At 39.4% G+C, this 16837-nt stretch overlaps 3 protein-coding genes and 1 long non-coding RNA gene across 4 annotated transcripts in view; 2 read left to right on the forward strand and 2 right to left on the reverse strand.

Moving 5' to 3' along the window:
• LOC111196314 (zona pellucida sperm-binding protein 3-like) overlaps positions 1-16837 on the forward strand; it is an 81254-nt gene that overhangs the window by 51443 nt on the left and 12974 nt on the right. The gene's annotated exons all lie outside the window — the stretch shown is intronic.
• Positions 1-16837, reverse strand: part of LOC125799352 (uncharacterized) — a 37773-nt gene that overhangs the window by 5000 nt on the left and 15936 nt on the right. The window lies entirely within an intron of this gene.
• Positions 6367-8258, reverse strand: LOC125799324 (zona pellucida sperm-binding protein 3-like). Its single transcript, XM_049475823.1, has 8 exons — positions 7754-8258; positions 7525-7655; positions 7341-7444; positions 7092-7269; positions 6868-6985; positions 6708-6796; positions 6544-6635; positions 6367-6472 (listed from the first exon to the last, which is right to left on the reverse strand). The coding sequence occupies exons 1-8, from the start codon at positions 8225-8227 to the stop codon at positions 6408-6410; spliced, it is 1251 nt and encodes a 416-aa protein (XP_049331780.1). The 5' UTR covers positions 8228-8258; the 3' UTR covers positions 6367-6407.
• LOC111197584 (zona pellucida sperm-binding protein 3-like) lies at positions 11474-13369 on the forward strand. Its single transcript, XM_022687060.2, has 8 exons — positions 11474-11975; positions 12075-12205; positions 12286-12389; positions 12461-12638; positions 12745-12862; positions 12934-13022; positions 13095-13186; positions 13261-13369. Exons 1-8 carry the CDS (start codon positions 11502-11504, stop codon positions 13332-13334), a joined length of 1260 nt encoding a protein of 419 aa, XP_022542781.2. The 5' UTR covers positions 11474-11501; the 3' UTR covers positions 13335-13369.

Genomic DNA, 16837 nt, shown 5'->3' on the forward strand with positions numbered 1-16837 from the left:
AAGCGCTGCAAAAGCACAAAACACATCCATCAAAATTACAACACAGGCGCAGCAAATAGAAAAACGCGCTGCAAATAGAAAAACGCTCTGCAAATACAACCACAACACAACGGAAGTGAGTCACAACACAACGGAATTTTCCCGGGGGACCTTAAAAGATACTGTACCAGCTAAGCTGCGTCTTCAGTAACGTCTCGGACTTCACTATGTGTACAAAGGACAATAAGTGGCAAACAAGGCGTTTTGTGAAGCAGAACTTATATGCACACAACCGTGGTAATCACAGGCAATAAACATAACTTACTTTTCAGAAGCTTGTTTGCCACTTATTGTCCTTTGTATACAGCTGGTACAGCATCTTTTAAGGTCCCCCGGGAAAATTCCGTTGTGTTGTGACTCACTTCCGTTGTGTTGGGGTTGTATTTGCAGCGCGTTTTTCTAGTTGCAGCGCGTTTTTCTATTTGCAGCGCCTGTGTTGTAATTTTGATGGATGTGTTTTGTGCTTTTGAAGCGCTTTTCAATTTGCACTGCGTTGGGCTTTCTCGGCCACCGTAGCTTTCTATAGGCACTGTAATTAAGAGACTTCTGAAGGTAACTGATTGCACTGGATTTTATTTAGGGGATTCAGTGTAAAGGGGGCTGAATACATTTACATGTTACACTTTTCAGATTTTTATTTGTTTACAATTTTCAAAACCATGTATCCCTTTTGTTCCACTTTACACTTTTGTGCTACTTTGTGTTTGTCTATTACTTAAAATCTCTATAAAATACATTTAAGTTTGTGGTTGTAAGGTGACACGATTCACAATACTTTTTCAAGGTACTGTAGACTAGATACCTACCTTTTGGTACACCCTGTTGATCTTTGTACACCAATACTTAGTCAGTATCACTGCTTTGCTAACTGTGGTCCACCGCCCAAGTATTCTTTTGCTAGTAGTGATACTTATAAAATCACACCACATATTGAATGAGTGTGAATAAAATAAACAGAATAACAATAAAATGATCTACAATTTATATTCTAGTGTAGAATAATAATTATAATAAGTAGAAATCATGTTATTTTACCTCATTATATCTCATTATTCTATTTAGCATTTAACATGCTGAAAAATAAAACCAAACAAAAAAATTATAGTGACAGTTAATAATGTAGTAACAATGTAATAATAGTTGTACTAGATTTAAAAATATCTCATGCTGTAATGATGACTGATAATGGTGTGTGTGTGTGTGTGTGTGTGTGTGTGTGTGTGTGTGTGCGCGCACACATTTATAGTATGTTTGTGCTGGATTCAGTTTGAGTAATGCCAAAATCTCGGAAAGGAAGGGGAGTTTCAAGAGAAGACCTGTGGACAGTAGCTGGAGGAGTAGATTCAGTTGTGAAAAGTTTCCTGTCTGTTGATATATTAAGCAAAGATCCTGCCTATAACTCGGATATTTGGTCAAGATTGGCTACAGAAATTTTTGGGAATGATAGAAAAAAAAACTGCCATTGGTTACATGTTGTTTGGAGATACAATCGTAGAGATATCAGAAGAATGGGTTGAATTTCAACTGAAGTTGAGGGGCGAAAGTTCTCTTCCCACAAAGGAAGACAACAAAAGTGCAAGGGAGAACGACTCTCCTAAAACCTCCACAAATGTCAGAGAAACATCAGGATGTGGTTCTACAGGGCCAGCTTCGAGAGAGAAGAAACAAAAAACAGAAAAACATTGACCTGGCAAAATACAGGAGAGCCTTTTGAACATTTTATCTCTCAGTCCAAGAATGATGAAATTGAAAAGGCTGATCAGAGCAACGATGAACAGTTTCGTGATTGCACAGAGATAGAAATTCAAGATCTAAAAGCATGTATGTACAATGACAATGAAGATGAAGAATCACAGAGCAGTGATTATGATTTCCATGATTACGCATATGTATCTACAAATGAGAGTGAACAGACATTCAGCTGTGAACAAACAAAAATATTAACCAAAAAATAAGCAAAAAAACAGAAGGACCCGCCCAGCATGTGGCTACAAAAACAGACTCTGGAATGTGCGAAAAAAGATAAAGCAAGAGAGCCAGAATGGCAAGTAAAGGAAATGTCCCATCCAAGCTACAAATCTGACATGATCGCACCACCGAAATTAAGAATTAAAACATCGAAGAGTTACAAGGGTTTCCAGATGACAAAAAAACAATGCCAAAAGACATATACAGAAAGGTGCCATGCATCCCAACTAAATTTAACATATTTATTCATCCGAAAAGCTGGAGGAAAATTGCACCATTGAATAGTTTTCAGAAACTTAAACAACCATGGACGAACATTCTGTACAGCCAGTTTAAAAAGAAAAATCCGTGTTGTCCACTCCATTTCACCTACCAGCATGTTCGTGCTAAGGGTAGCAGGAAAAGACACGTCCCTTTCTTAACAGTGCATGCAGTGTGCAAATTCTCTACCTGCAAGGCAAGGTATTTCTTCACAATGAAAATTAAGCCAAGTCGACTTCAGTCAAGCCTTCTAATGACCGTTCATCGCAGTGGACCCATCCATCACCTTAAGTCAGAGACACATTTTAGACCAGCAAGCAACATACGTAGAGGGAAAATAGCTAAAGCGGTCATCCATGGAGTGAGTCAGGAGTACTACAGAAGATTACATGCAACACCAGTTCAAGAACTAGTCTCTGGGAACATCACAGAAAGCCTGAATAAAAATGTACTGAAGGTTATCAGTGCAGAGGTTAGGAAAAACAGACAGCTGCACAACAACGTTCTCATGGAACTATACCTTACACAGAGCATCATAAAGGAATGTGACAACAACTTTTACAGTACACCTGGATACATCCAGCATCTACAAGTGAACCCCTTCAGCACACACCTCTACACAGAAACAGGAATAAGCATATTGGTGCAACACCTTAGAAAGAGAAAACCTGTCTCACTCAATCTAGATGCAACTGGAGGTGTAGTATCCAAAGTACCAGAGCAGCGCAAAAGAGTTCTCTACTATTCACTCACATTGGCTAGAAAAGGCAGAGATGCACCTCCCCTTCCAGTTTGTGAGATGCTTACAAACGAACACTCAGTCCCTCCAATAACATTTTGGCTTATGCAGTTCTTGTTGAAATTGTCAAAATACAGCAGTCTCAGGGTTCAGCAGGTGGAAACCGATTATAGTTGGGCCCTGATCCAGGCTTTTCTTCTGGCTTTCAACAGAGAGAACATTGATGTTCACCTTGTAAGAACACATGCACTTGTTAAAAAGTCCAAGATGTGGGTGGAGATTAAATCTTATACAGTGCTACACCTATGCGCTGCCCATGTCCTCAAAGCAGTGCGGAATTGGAAGGAAGACTGATGATAGAGGTCTTAAAGATTTTTCCACATATGTTTTTGCAAGACTGCAGAATACAGTTGAGCTTGAAGCTGCATGTGATATTTTCAGGCACTTTTCCATCGTTTTGCTGGCAGAGCAGTTCAGCAATAGAGTCAGGAACAGCCTTGGTTATCTAAAGGCCCTCATTGCCAGTGAAACAACATTAGACCTTGAAGACAGTTCAGAGACAGATGAGCCAAAATTCTGGGAGGATGACACTGAGAGGAGATCAGCCAAGACAATTTTGGGAAGGTCCCCTTTTTCTAGTGAATTCAGAAAGGTCTCTGGTCAAAAGTGCACTGGATATGGAGAAAGTTGAAGATGAAGAGGGAAATGCCTACCGTTGTCCCCAAATCCTTGACTTCCTCATGGACAATTATATGGGAATCTTCCCTCTTTGGAGTGGGGTAATGCTAGGGGATTTGAGAAGATATGCATTGGATGCAGAGGACACATACTGTAAATCTGATGCATCCAAAACCAGGGACACAAATTGCCATGTTGAGAAGTGGTTTGGAATAGTAAAAAATTCCACCCTTCAAAAACGAAGAAACCGAAGACCTGCAGAATTCATAAGAAAGATGTACTCGTCTCTGAAAGGAAGATACTCAGAGCATATCATGAGGTTCAGTCTCCCAGAGGACCTTCTAGTAAAGCCAATGAGACCCAAAAAGAATCCATCTTTCGCAGAAGAGCGATGGGCTAAAAGGGAAGAACCAGCACCAAAAGACCCTGGAAAGGCAAAATACTATGCTGCACCAAAATGTGAAATAGAGGCCAAAAAGCAAAAAGAACCAGGATCAGCTAAGTATGTTCATGGCAACCTTTGCAAAAAGAGGGAAGTAGCAATACAAAAAACTGAACCAAAGATAACATTAAAAGCACTTCACAGCAACCCCCGCAAAGACAAAAAAAACACAAGCAGAACGTCTTTCAAAACAGGTATTTCTTTAACAAACGAAATTATCTTTAAATCAAACTGTGAAGTGTGCATGTTCAACTGTAAACAGTGTGATGGTATATGTTTTGCAGGTAAAAGATCTGTGGCAATCTGCAAACACAGAATTGGTCGTTTCAGTTTTACAGTCTTCTGATCACAAGTTTACCAACATGTTGCGACATACAGACTTTACAACACTACGACCCAATGAACTGTTAAATGGAGAGGTAAGTCCTATAAGGTTAAAAACAGCACGCATACTTAAAGTGATATAATTTTTAATGGACATCAAAAGAAAATGAACGAATCTTGACAGAATGTAATCATGAACATAATCTTTGGAAAACACATTTTCAAATCAATTTTGGTAAAGCAAAACATTTCCCTTATTTTCTGAATCTTTCAGACGATAGAATTTTACATCCAGGCATTAATAATGAAGCACAATAACGCTGGACAGTTATTCCAACTGAATCACTACATCAGTGGTGTAATTCTAAACGGGACACGAGAACAAATGGCTCGACAAAGTTTGAAAAATGTGAGTTTATTTCCAATCTAATGTTACACCGGAAACACAAGAATACAGAGTGTGTTTAAATTTCAAAGCCCCGTTAATATTAATATATTTTCACAGGTGAACTTTGATTCAATATCATTTGTCAATGTAGACAACAATCACTGGAAATTTGTGGTGACTCATGAAACCCACGTAATGTTATTTATTGCATTTCTTACTAAGTAAATTGCATGTAACCACTATAATTTAATTTTTTATAATAACTATGCATATTTGTATATTTGTATAGATATTTCACTGTAGTCTTATCCAGGTTTAGATTTATTTTGTTTATTAATGTTTTTATAGTCAGTACAGTCTGTAGTTTTGTTGTTAAATTGGTTTTTAAATTACCTTCGTTGGACCATCAATTTTACAGGCATTAGGGCACTGCGTGTGACAATCCCTGAACTGCGTCAGTGAGGGCAGCCCTGTTCTTAAACAGAACGTAGACAGCATGATTTTCAGTACACAGGAAACATACTGAAGCTCAAGTGTATGTTTACTGATGATTTACAAGAGTTTCCCCGCTTTCTGACCGGGTCGAGACAACTGGGAAGCCTTGTGAAGTGTTCATGTCCCTCATAGTTAAGGGACTGCTGCCAAAAAAAAGCACAGAGAAGGACTTGAATATGTATGTTTTTCCCAATAGCCTACAGAACACACAATATTTTGTTCATAACTGAGGGTAACTGAGTATCATGTGTTCTTCTAAGTTGAGTTACTGTTAAAACTTTTGTTTAGTGAGGGATGTTTAGATGAGCATCTTTCATTGTGCTATTCATTTATTACAGAAAACGTTATGGCTTTTGAATTAAATTTTGTTAATGAAGTTTTTGTTGACTTATTGAAAAGCATTTTTAATAAAATGTATGTTGTAGGATTATGTCAGCCTATGTTAAATGAGTGCATGCCACAGTATATATGTGCCCCCACCCCCCCCATTCCAAAGTGTCCTGGTTTACCCAAGTTTTAAAAAAATTGTCACTCCCAGTAAGAGGACACCAATCTAAATGTATTATTTAGGTTTTGCACAAATTTAAAATAAGGTGTGTGTTTTAAGGACAGATTCATTCAAATCACACATACAGCTCAGTAACACTTGTTAATGTGAACCATCAAGATATCCAAAACAAATCTGAGCAGAAAATCAGAGTCAAACATCTTTTAAATCTCTATAACCAAGCTACTCACAGCCTAGGCTGCAGTGAATATGGCAATGTCCTACTGAGGACCCATCCTAGGCAGATTTTCCAGTATCCCTTTAGTCACATATGGTACAGTCTAACAAGATTGTCAAGTTGTATCACAGAAAGACCATAAGGAGAAGAAGTCTTCCCAATGGCTTCTCAGAAATAAAGCCTTGCTGCACCATTTTTACCCAATTCAAGTACAAGGCTACACAGCAGAATTGAACCTGCATCAACAGATTGATGTAGACAGGATGTGTGGATTACTACTACAAATAAGAAATCAAAAAGCCAGTCATTCATCAAAAGAGGTTTATTTTCCTTCAGGAAAGTTTACAATTACCAAACCACCTTCTCATTAACCCTAATGGGACCCAGGGAAACACTTCCTTGCCACTGTGGAGCTGAAACAGGAAACGAAAAGTGAGTAAAGTTACACAATTCTGAATTATCAAGCAGAGTTTTCTACACCTACCTGCACCTGGCAGAACCTGTCCCACAGCCCTGCTGCCACAGTTTGTATCACAACAGCTACAAACTCTGGAATCTCCATCCACAGAAGTCCATCTGAAAGAGTCAAACCCTGGTCAGTAACCTGATCAACTGCACAAAATCTGAAGCTTCATTACCAAAACTCACCCATTATTACTGAAGGAACAGGCCTTGTGAACAGCATCAGTGGGAGCAGAAGCAGCAGCAGCCGCCTTCAAGAAGCAGGTGAGGTAAATCTGCAGAGGAGCAAACACCATAAGCCCACAGGAACAGTACTGGCTATACAGAACACTGCAGTCCTCCTTACCAAGCCACTTCTCTGCTGCTCAAACACAAAAGCTTCCAGCTGGAACTGCAGCTTGTCACTCTGAACCCGGGGCAGGAAACGAGACTGTGAGCCTGTAAGCTTAGCGTCTACCAGACACCTAGAAGGAGGAACAGTTAGACAAGTGTCCAAGATGGACAGTCAGACAGATGAACGCTGTACTCCAAACCAGTATGAAGATGGATAGTTAGCAGAGGCCTGCTTACCCATGATTCTCTATAAAGGAATATCTGGGAGTCGTGTTCAGGTCTGGCACAGTAGTGGCCACACAGCTATCCACAAAGATCCTCAGAGGAACATGGTTGTACTGCATCACAGCAGCTTCAATGTTGATGAAGTCTCCCAGGATGTACTGGTTAGAGGGTCTCTCAAACTGCCAGTCATCTGGAGAGAAAGAAGCAGCACCATTAGAGACAGTTTAACCCTTACACTACCTGCAGTGCTTTAATACAAACCCATCATGAGCCTGAGAGAGAAGACCAGACGTTCCTCAGCAGTCACAGTAGCGGCATAAGGGATCCAAGCAGGCAGGAGGGCATTGCTGCTCACATTAAACTTCCTGTGAACAAGCCAAACAGTCTCAATACAGACTCCTGCTTCTGGTTGCAGCATCTACACCAAACACAGACTGCTCCTTACCGTGGATAGTGACACTGAATGCCCACCACAGTGCTCTTCGTCCTGACTACTGGAGATCCAACAGATGATGGGGTTGAGGTTTTTGGGACGTAGATAATGTTGAAGGAATATACCAATTCATCTTCAGTCATCTGCAGAAAAAAAAAAGCAAAAATTAAACCAAATATTACACCCAAGCCAACAAAGGGTTCCAGACCCAGAGCAGCCATTCCCACACCTTCAAACTCACCATTGACACACCATTACACAGCTGCAGTTCAGACTGAAAAAGGTAAACCTGAGCAGCAGAATCTTCTCCTGTTGCTGCACAGCCTCCAAGTGTGATCTCTGCTGGGCTTATTAGTTCTCCAGTTCCTAAGAAGTCCTTCTTTACCTGCACGTACACGTTGTTCTCGCTACACTGAACAGCTACACTAGTAGCACGAACAGGCTGTGGTGGTTCAAAATGCACTGCTGGCTGCTGAGGCTGCACTGGAGCTTGGGGATAATGCCACATCAGCTTTTTCACTGGACCCAGCATTTGCTTGAGTTGAACACTCAGAGGAGTTTGAGGAGAATTGGAGATTCCTCCTAAACCAGGAACATTTAGCAAAGTTGGCTGTTTTGGCTGAGCTGGAGCACCAACTGGATTACCAAACTGCGCATTACACACTCCCAACACCAGAACCAGCAAAACCCCAACCCCACACTGTTTTAGAGCCATCTTAAAAATTCTGTGAAATACTGAGGACTGTTTCTGCTGTTACCTGGAACTGCTTTTATGTAGAAAGAGACAAAGGTGACTCCGCCCCCATTGGAGTGCTCTTAACACGCCTCTAGACCTGCTGTTTGTGTGACACAGGTGACACCAATCAAGTTCAATGTGATCCGCTGTAGCAGGTGCATTGGTCGTACTGTGGAAAATGTTGTCCATCCTACAATTGGCCACAACAGTTAGATATAAAAATATCTGTGCCATTTATACAGTTATGTCCAGAAATATACCTCATTTAGGTTCTGCACGCCACCACACTGGATTTGAAATGAAAAGACAGATTTAATTGAAATGTAGACGTTCAGGTTTAATTCAAGAGGTTGAACAAAAATACCCCATAAAGCGTTTTGGAATTACAGCAATTTTCCTAAAAAGGGACAAAAAGTAATGGGATAAATTATCTCAAAATCTATTTCTTGTGGTCCATGGGGTATTCCCTTATTAATCCATCATCAGTTAAACAGGTAGAAGGTCTGGCGTGGATTCCATGTGTGGCATTTGCATCTGGAAACTGTTGCTGTGAACCCACCACATTCAGCCAAAGGACTTCTCAATGGAAGTGAAAACTAGACATCCTAGGTCGGGTATTATCACAGAATCTGTTTCATGTTGAGGAAAAAAACTTTCTTTCAGTTCTACCCAACTAAGGAACACTTTCTTGGAAGTAGGTGCATAAGTATCTCTTCCAAAAAGAAAATACATTTTTATTTTTTTTTTCCTATTTTCCCCAATATACATGGCCAATTACCCAACCCACTCATTAGGACTCCCCCTATCACTAGTAATGCTCCAACACACCTGGGGCCTCATGTACTAAAGGTGCGTACGCACAAAAACATTGTGTATGCCATATTTCACGCTCACGGTCTGATGTACTAAATTTGACTTGAACGTGTGAAAGTGCGTTCCCCCACGGAAGTTTTGTTTTGGCCGTACGCCTTTTTTTTGTACGTATGTATTGTGTTTTTGTCATTTGGCGACACTTAGAGGCGATGCATTGAAATTACAACTATTAAGATATCCTTTATGCACACATTGAAGTAAGCATTATTGGGTAAAATAAAGTAAATTAATCAGACAGTTTCATTGTCTTACAGAAATAATCGTTTAACGTGTTTCCACTTAGCCTAGATCAGGTTTGCGCTGGAGTTGTTGGAGATGCAGCGTTGGCATTACTGGAAAATACTGCTAATGGCCGAATTCATTGAGCGCGCATTTTCCGTGATCATTATGTTTTTTTGGCCCATGATGATGACTGGCTTATAAGCAGTTTTAGATTTCCAGGAGCATAAGAAAACAAGCTGAGTGCGTGACGTGTGTCTTTTTGGTAGGCAACTCATTTAAAGCATTTAAATGAAAGCATTTATCTTAGAATAATAAAACTTAAAACATGGGTAATTATACGCTATGCGTATATAATATTATTATTATTATTATTAATAATAATAATAATAATAATAATAATAATAATAATAATAATAATATAACATTATACTCTGCGTAATTGAGGGAGGAGTCGTGGCAAGTGTGATGCTTTCGTGCATTTGCGCTTGATTTCAAGTTGATTGTGATGTACTAAGAGAAAGTACGTGGAATTCTGCCTACGCACGGTTTGATAAATCCGGATTTTTTTGTGCGTACGGAACTTTTCAGATCTGAGCGTACGGAACATTTTAGTAGGAAGTCCACGCAAGTCTTAGTACATGAGGCCCCTGGGGCCTCATGTACTAAAGATGTGTACGCACAAAAACATTGCATACGCCATATTTCACGCTCACGGTCAGATGTACTAAATTTGACTTGAACGTGAGAAAGTGCGTTCCCCCACGGAACTTTTGTTTCGGGCGTACGCCTTTTTTTACGTATGTATTGTGTTTTTGTCATTTGGCGACACTTAGAGGCGATGCATTGAAATTACAACTATTAAGATATCCTTTATGCACACATTGTAGTAAGTAATTATTGGGTAAAATAAAGTTAATAAATCAGACAATTTCAGTGGCTTACAGAAATAATCATTCAACGTGTTTCCACTTAGCCTAGATTATATAAACATGAATAAAGGTTTGCGCTGAAGTTGTTGGAGTTGGCCACGTTGGCATTATTGGAAAATATTACTAATGGCCAAATTCATTGAGAGCGCATTTTCTGTGACCATTATGTTTTTTTTTGGCCCATGATGATGACTGGCTTATAAGCAGTTTTAGATTTCCAAGAGCATAAGAGGATAAGAAAACAAGCTGAGTGCGTGACGTGTGGCTTCTTGGTAAGCAACTCATTTAAAGCATTTAAATGAAAGCATTTATTATCCATCTTAGAATAATACAATTTAAAACATGGGTAATTATACGCTACGCGTATATCATATTAATAATAATAATATAATAATAATAATGTTTATTATTATTATTTTTATTATTATTATTATTATTATTCTAACTTTATACTCTGCGTAATTGAGGGAGGAGTCATGGCAGGTGTGTTGTTTTCGTGCATTTGCGCTTGATTTCAAGTTGATTGTGATGTACTAAGAGAATGTACGTGGGATTCTGCCTACGCACGGTTAGATAAATCCGGATTTTTTTGTGCGTACGGAACTTTTCAGGTCTGAGCGTACGGAACATTTTAGTAGGAAGTCTACGCAAGTCTTAGTACATGAGGCCCCAGATGCAAATGCCACACATGGAATCCACCCCAGACCTTTTACCTGTTTAACCGATGATGGATTAATAAGGGAATACCTCATGGACCCCAAGAAATAGATTTTGAGATCATTTATCCCATTACTTTTTGTCTCTTTGTAGGAAAATTGCTGTAATTCCAAAACGCTTTATGGGGTATTTTTGTTTAAACCCTTGAATTAAACCTGAAAGTCTACATTTCAATTAAATCTGTCTTTTCATTTCAAATCCAGTGTGGTGGCGTGCAGAACCTAAATGAGGTATATTTCTGGACATAACTGTATAAATTGCACAGATATTTTTTATATCTAACTGTTGTGGCCAATTGTAGTATGGCCAACATTTTCCACAGTACGACCAATGAACCTCCTACAGTGGATCACATTGAACTTGATTGGTGTCACCTGTGTCACACAAACAGCAGGTCTAGAGGCGTGTTAAGAGCACTCCAATGGGGGCGGAGTCACCTTTGTCTGTTTCTACATAAAAGCAGTTCCAGGTAACAGCAGAAACAGTCCTCAGTATTTCACAGAATTTCTAAGATGGCTCTAAAACAGTGTGGGGTTGGGGTTTTGCTGGTTCTGGCGTTGGGAGTGTGTAATGCGCAGTTTGGTAATCCAGTTGGTGCTCCAGCTCAGCCAAAACAGCCAACTTTGCTAAATGTTCCTGGTTTAGGAGGAATCTCCAATTCTCCTCAAACTCCTCTGAGTGTTCAACTCAAACAAATGCTGGGTTCAGTGAAAAAGCTGACGTGGCATTATCCCCAAGCTCCAGTGCAGCCTCAGCAGCCAGCAGTGCATTTTGAACCACCACAGCCTGTTCGTGCTACTAGTGTAGCTGTTCAGTGTAGCGAGAACAACGTGTACGTGCAGGTAAAGAAGGACTTCTTAGGAACTGGAGAACTAATAAGCCCAGCAGAGATCACACTTGGAGGCTGTGCAGCAACAGGAGAAGATTCTGCTGCTCAGGTTTACCTTTTTCAGTCTGAACTGCAGCTGTGTAATGGTGTGTCAATGGTGAGTTTGAAGGTGTGGGAATGGCTGCTCTGGGTCTGGAACCCTTTGTTGGCTTGGGTGTAATATTTGGTTTAATTTTTGCTTTTTTTTTTTCTGCAGATGACTGAGGATGAATTGGTGTATTACTTCAACATTATCTACGTCCCAAAAACCTCAACCCCATCATCTGTTGGATCTCCAGTAGTCAGGACGAAGAGCACTGTGGTGGGCATTGAGTGTCACTATCCACGGTAAGGAGCAGTCTGTGTTTGGTGTAGATGCTGCAACCAGAAGCAGGAGTCTGTATTGAGACTGTTTGGCTTGTTCACAGGAAGTTTAATGTGAGCAGCAATGCCCTCCTGCCTGCTTGGATCCCTTATGCCGCTACTGTGACTGCTGAGGAACGTCTGGTCTTCTCTCTCAGGCTCATGATGGGTTTGTATTAAAGCACTGCAGGTAGTGTAAGGGTTAAGCTGTCTCTAATGGTGCTGCTTCTTTCTCTCCAGATGACTGGCAGTTTGAGAGACCCTCTAACCAGTACATCCTGGGAGACTTCATCAACATTGAAGCTGCTGTGATGCAGTACAACCATGTTCCTCTGAGGATCTTTGTGGATAGCTGTGTGGCCACTACTTTGCCAGACCTGAACACGACTCCCAGATATTCCTTTATAGAGAATCATGGGTAAGCAGGCCTCTGCTAACTATCCATCTTCAGACTGGTTTGGAGTACAGCGTTCATCTGTCTGACTGTCCATCTTGGACACTTGTCTAACTGTTCCTCCTTCTAGGTGTCTGGTAGACGCTAAGCTTACAGGCTCACAGTCTCGTTTCCTGCCCCGGGTTCAGAGTGACAAGCTGCAGTTCCAGCTGGAAGCCTTTGTGTTTGAGCAGCAGAGAAGTGGCTTGGTAAGGAGGACTGCAGTGTTCTGTATAGCCTGTACTGTTCCTGTGGGCTTATGGTGTTTGCTCCTCTGCAGATTTACCTCACCTGCTTCTTGAAGGCGGCTGCTGCTGCTTCTGCTCCCACTGATGCTGTTCACAAGGCCTGTTCCTTCAGTAATAATGGGTGAGTTTGGGTAATGAATCTTCAGATTGTGTGCAGTTGATCAGGTTACTGACCAGGGTTTGACCGTTTCAGATGGACTTCTGTGGATGGAGATTCCAGAGTTTGTAGCTGTTGTGATACGAGCTGTGGCAGCAGGGATGTGGGACAGGTTCTGCCAGGTGCAGGTAGGTGTAGCAAACTCTGCTTGATAATTCAGAATTGTGTAACTTCTTTACCCACCCTTCATTTCTTGTTTCAGCTCCACAGTGGCAAGGAAGTGTTTCCCTGGGTCCCATTAGGGTTAATGAGAAGGTGCCTTTCTGGTTATTGTAAACTTTCCTGAAGGAAAATAAACCTCTTTTGATGAATGACTGTGTTTTTGATTTCTTATTTGTAGTGGTAGTCCACATCCTATCTGGAACAATGCAACCCCTGCTGTGAGTAGCTTGGTTATAATAGAGATTATCAGCTGTATGTGTAATGGTTGTCTGTTTATTTTCTTCTTCCAGACAGTTGTTTAAATCTGATTTTCTGCTTAGATTTGATTTGGATATCTTGATGGTTCAGGTTAACAAATGTTAGTGTGCTGTATCTGTGTAATGTGATCTGTCCTTAAAACACACACCTTATTTTAAATATCTGCAAAACCCAAATAATACTCTTTTAGATTAGTCTCCTCTTACTTAGGGTGACCATATTTTCATATCTTAACATAGCCCGAGGTAATCCTACAACAAATTTACAGTTGGTTTATTAAATGCTTTTCAATAAGTCAACAATTTACTCCAATAAATGCTACTTTTATTCAAGAGTAGTTTAACAGGGCTATATACAATCTCGCTCTCAACACGGTCAAGACAAAGGAGCTGATGGTGGACATGAGAAAGGGCAGGAGACCTCATCAGCCACTGTTCATCCGGGAACTTGAAGTGGAGAGAGTGAGCAGCTTCAAATACCTGGGCGTCCACATCAGTCAGGACCTCACATGGACAAACACAACGCAGCTGGTCAAAAAGGCTCAACAGCGGCTGTACTTTCTGCGGAGACTGAGGAAGTTTGGGATGTCTCCCAAGATCCTCAACAACTTCTACAGCTGTGTGATCGAGAGCCTCCTGACCAGCTGTGTCACCATGTGGTACGGCAGCACGACTGTGGTAGAGCGCAAACGTCTGCAGAGAGTGGTGAAGACTGCAGAGCATCTACCACCACAGAGTCCACAGGAGAGCTGCATCCATCCTCAAAGATTCCACCCATCCCCAGCATGGACTGTTCACACTTCTGCCCTCAGGCTGGAGGTACAGAAGTGTAAAATGCAAGACCATCAGGTTAAAGAACAGTTTCTTCCCCACGGCCATCACTCTTGAACACACCTCAGGTATAACCCTGCGATCAGACTCTTGAACACAACTCAGGAATAACACTGCACTTTACTTCAACATGTTTACATTGCAGCCGTCACTTTACTGTATCTTTTAATAAATATAGTTAATGTCCATAACTGCAATATTTCGCACTTGCACTTTTTTTTATACATTTCTTTGCTTAAGTAACTTTTTATTTATTTTTTTTGTCTGACAATTAGTTTAATATTTATAACCTTTGTATTTTTTTTTGCACTTTTTCTATCTTCTATTTGGCATTCTTGGCAAAGAGCAAAGAAAGAATTTCATTGTACACTGAAACCAGTTTCTGTACTGTACATATGACAAACTCTTTGAATCTTGAATCTTGATTATTTTTCAGTTCATTTAACTGTGTAGTTACACTTGACAAATACCCTTCATATAGTGTATATAAAGTACAAAATAACAATTTTATATTTTAAAACAAATCAGTTTTAGCCAGTTAACTTGTATTTTTATTATTTATTTTTTTTAGTTGTGTCTCTAATATAGTAAATGAGTCAGTTCTTAAAACAACTTGAACCTTATCCACAATTAATTGTATGCACAAAACCGATTTTGATTCTTACTCCTTGCTCAAAATTAATACTAAGACCTTCCAAAAATAATTTAAAATAGAAACAAGCTCACAATCCAATAACAAACAGTTTGAATTACAACTTTAGTTCTTGTTGTGAAGAGAACTCTCTAAAACGTCCAGCAGGTGGAGCTATTACTCCACCAATGAGACAAAGCCAAAACTACAGCTAACAGAACTCACATTATTCACATATTGAGCTCTATGCTGATTATTTTATAATGTTTCATAAACGTTTAAGGCAAATATGGATTTAGACACTATATTTAAACTACTTTTAGTAAACCGTTGTAAACTCAAAGTGAATCAAACTAGATTAGAAACACTGCTGAAGCACATCATGTGTGGCTAATTAACAATTAAACTTAAAACATTTACTCACCAAATTAAATAGAAAAAGGATCAAATAATCCTCACAATTATCAGTTTTGTACCCCTGCTGCTGGAAAACACCATGAAACACCATATAATTTAGGGTTTAGGCTGTATTTTCCCCCCAGCTATCCATCTCCTAAGCTCCACACCACCATATTGTTCTGGCTGTTTCTCCTCTAGTTTTCCACTCACTTCTAGAAGAAAGGCGGGATCAAGCTTTACTGCTTCAATAACAGGCTAGCGCTGTCTGCGTTAACCAATGAGCTTCAACTCCAATGAAATGGTTTTATATTACTGGATATTGGTGCATTTTTTTTTATTACAGGAAAATAATACATAAATCATGAGCTTTTTTTCTCTCTGGATAACAATCTTTTTTAATATGTATATTTCAGATTTTGAAAAGAAGTATTTCAAGTTGCGCATGAAACATTTAGATATTATTTATTAGAATAGTTATTAACCCATTTTTTCTATGGCGTTACACATCCTTCACTTAACAATGACAGTTATAACAATCTCAACTCCAAAAAACACATGATACTCAGTTACCCTCAGTAATGAACAAAATATTGTCTGTTGTGTAGGCTATTGGAAAAAAATTCATTCAAGTCCTTCTCAGCGATTTTTGGCCAGCAGTCTCTTCACTATGAGGGACAGGAACACTATTCACAAGGCTTCCCATATGTCTCGACCAGAGTCTCGCCATTCCCGTTCATTCAATGAAAATGAAGCCAAAATCTTCCTCCATGTTGGTGTAACCAAGTAATGAAATACCAGTAATGTGAAATACTTGAAAGAAGGAATGTTTATTTCAGGGTTCCGATAGCTGTATACTATCGTATGTTTAAAAACAAAACCAAAATATATATATATATATATATTTATATTTCAAATTTATTGAACTGAATTAATTTTTTATAACAGCAGAAAAGTACGTTCCAGTTAAAGAAATGTGAAATATATATATATATATATATATATATATATATATATATATATATATATATATATATATATTACATTTTTTGTTTTGTTTTTTAACATACGATAGTATACAGCTATCGGAACCCTGAAATAAACATTCCTTCTTTCAAGTATTTCACATTACTGGTATTTCATTACTTGGTTACATAGGGGGAAAAAAATGGCGCCCAAACAGGGACTGGAGCGTCCTTTTACTGCTTGAAATAAGACAACATTTAAAAAAAAAAGTGCTTAGTGAAAGTATAAGGGTTTTTCATCATCACATGTACAAAGCCATGGATTTGTGTGCAAAATATGATTTTGACCCTGAGTACACTGTCATCTTAAAAAGAGTAGATCACAAAGTTACCATAGCTGACATGCAAAGAGCATTTGATACTCTTGACAGTGTAGTAAACATACAGCATCTAGATGGCACATTGGCAGACAGTATTCTGTGCCAGTATTAGTGCTAAAGCTCTAATGCGAGTAATTGATGACATGACCATTAGCTT

The sequence above is a fragment of the Astyanax mexicanus genome, chromosome 3 (assembly GCF_023375975.1).
Source record: "Astyanax mexicanus isolate ESR-SI-001 chromosome 3, AstMex3_surface, whole genome shotgun sequence".
In the NCBI taxonomy this organism is placed as follows: Eukaryota; Metazoa; Chordata; class Actinopteri; order Characiformes; family Acestrorhamphidae; genus Astyanax; species Astyanax mexicanus.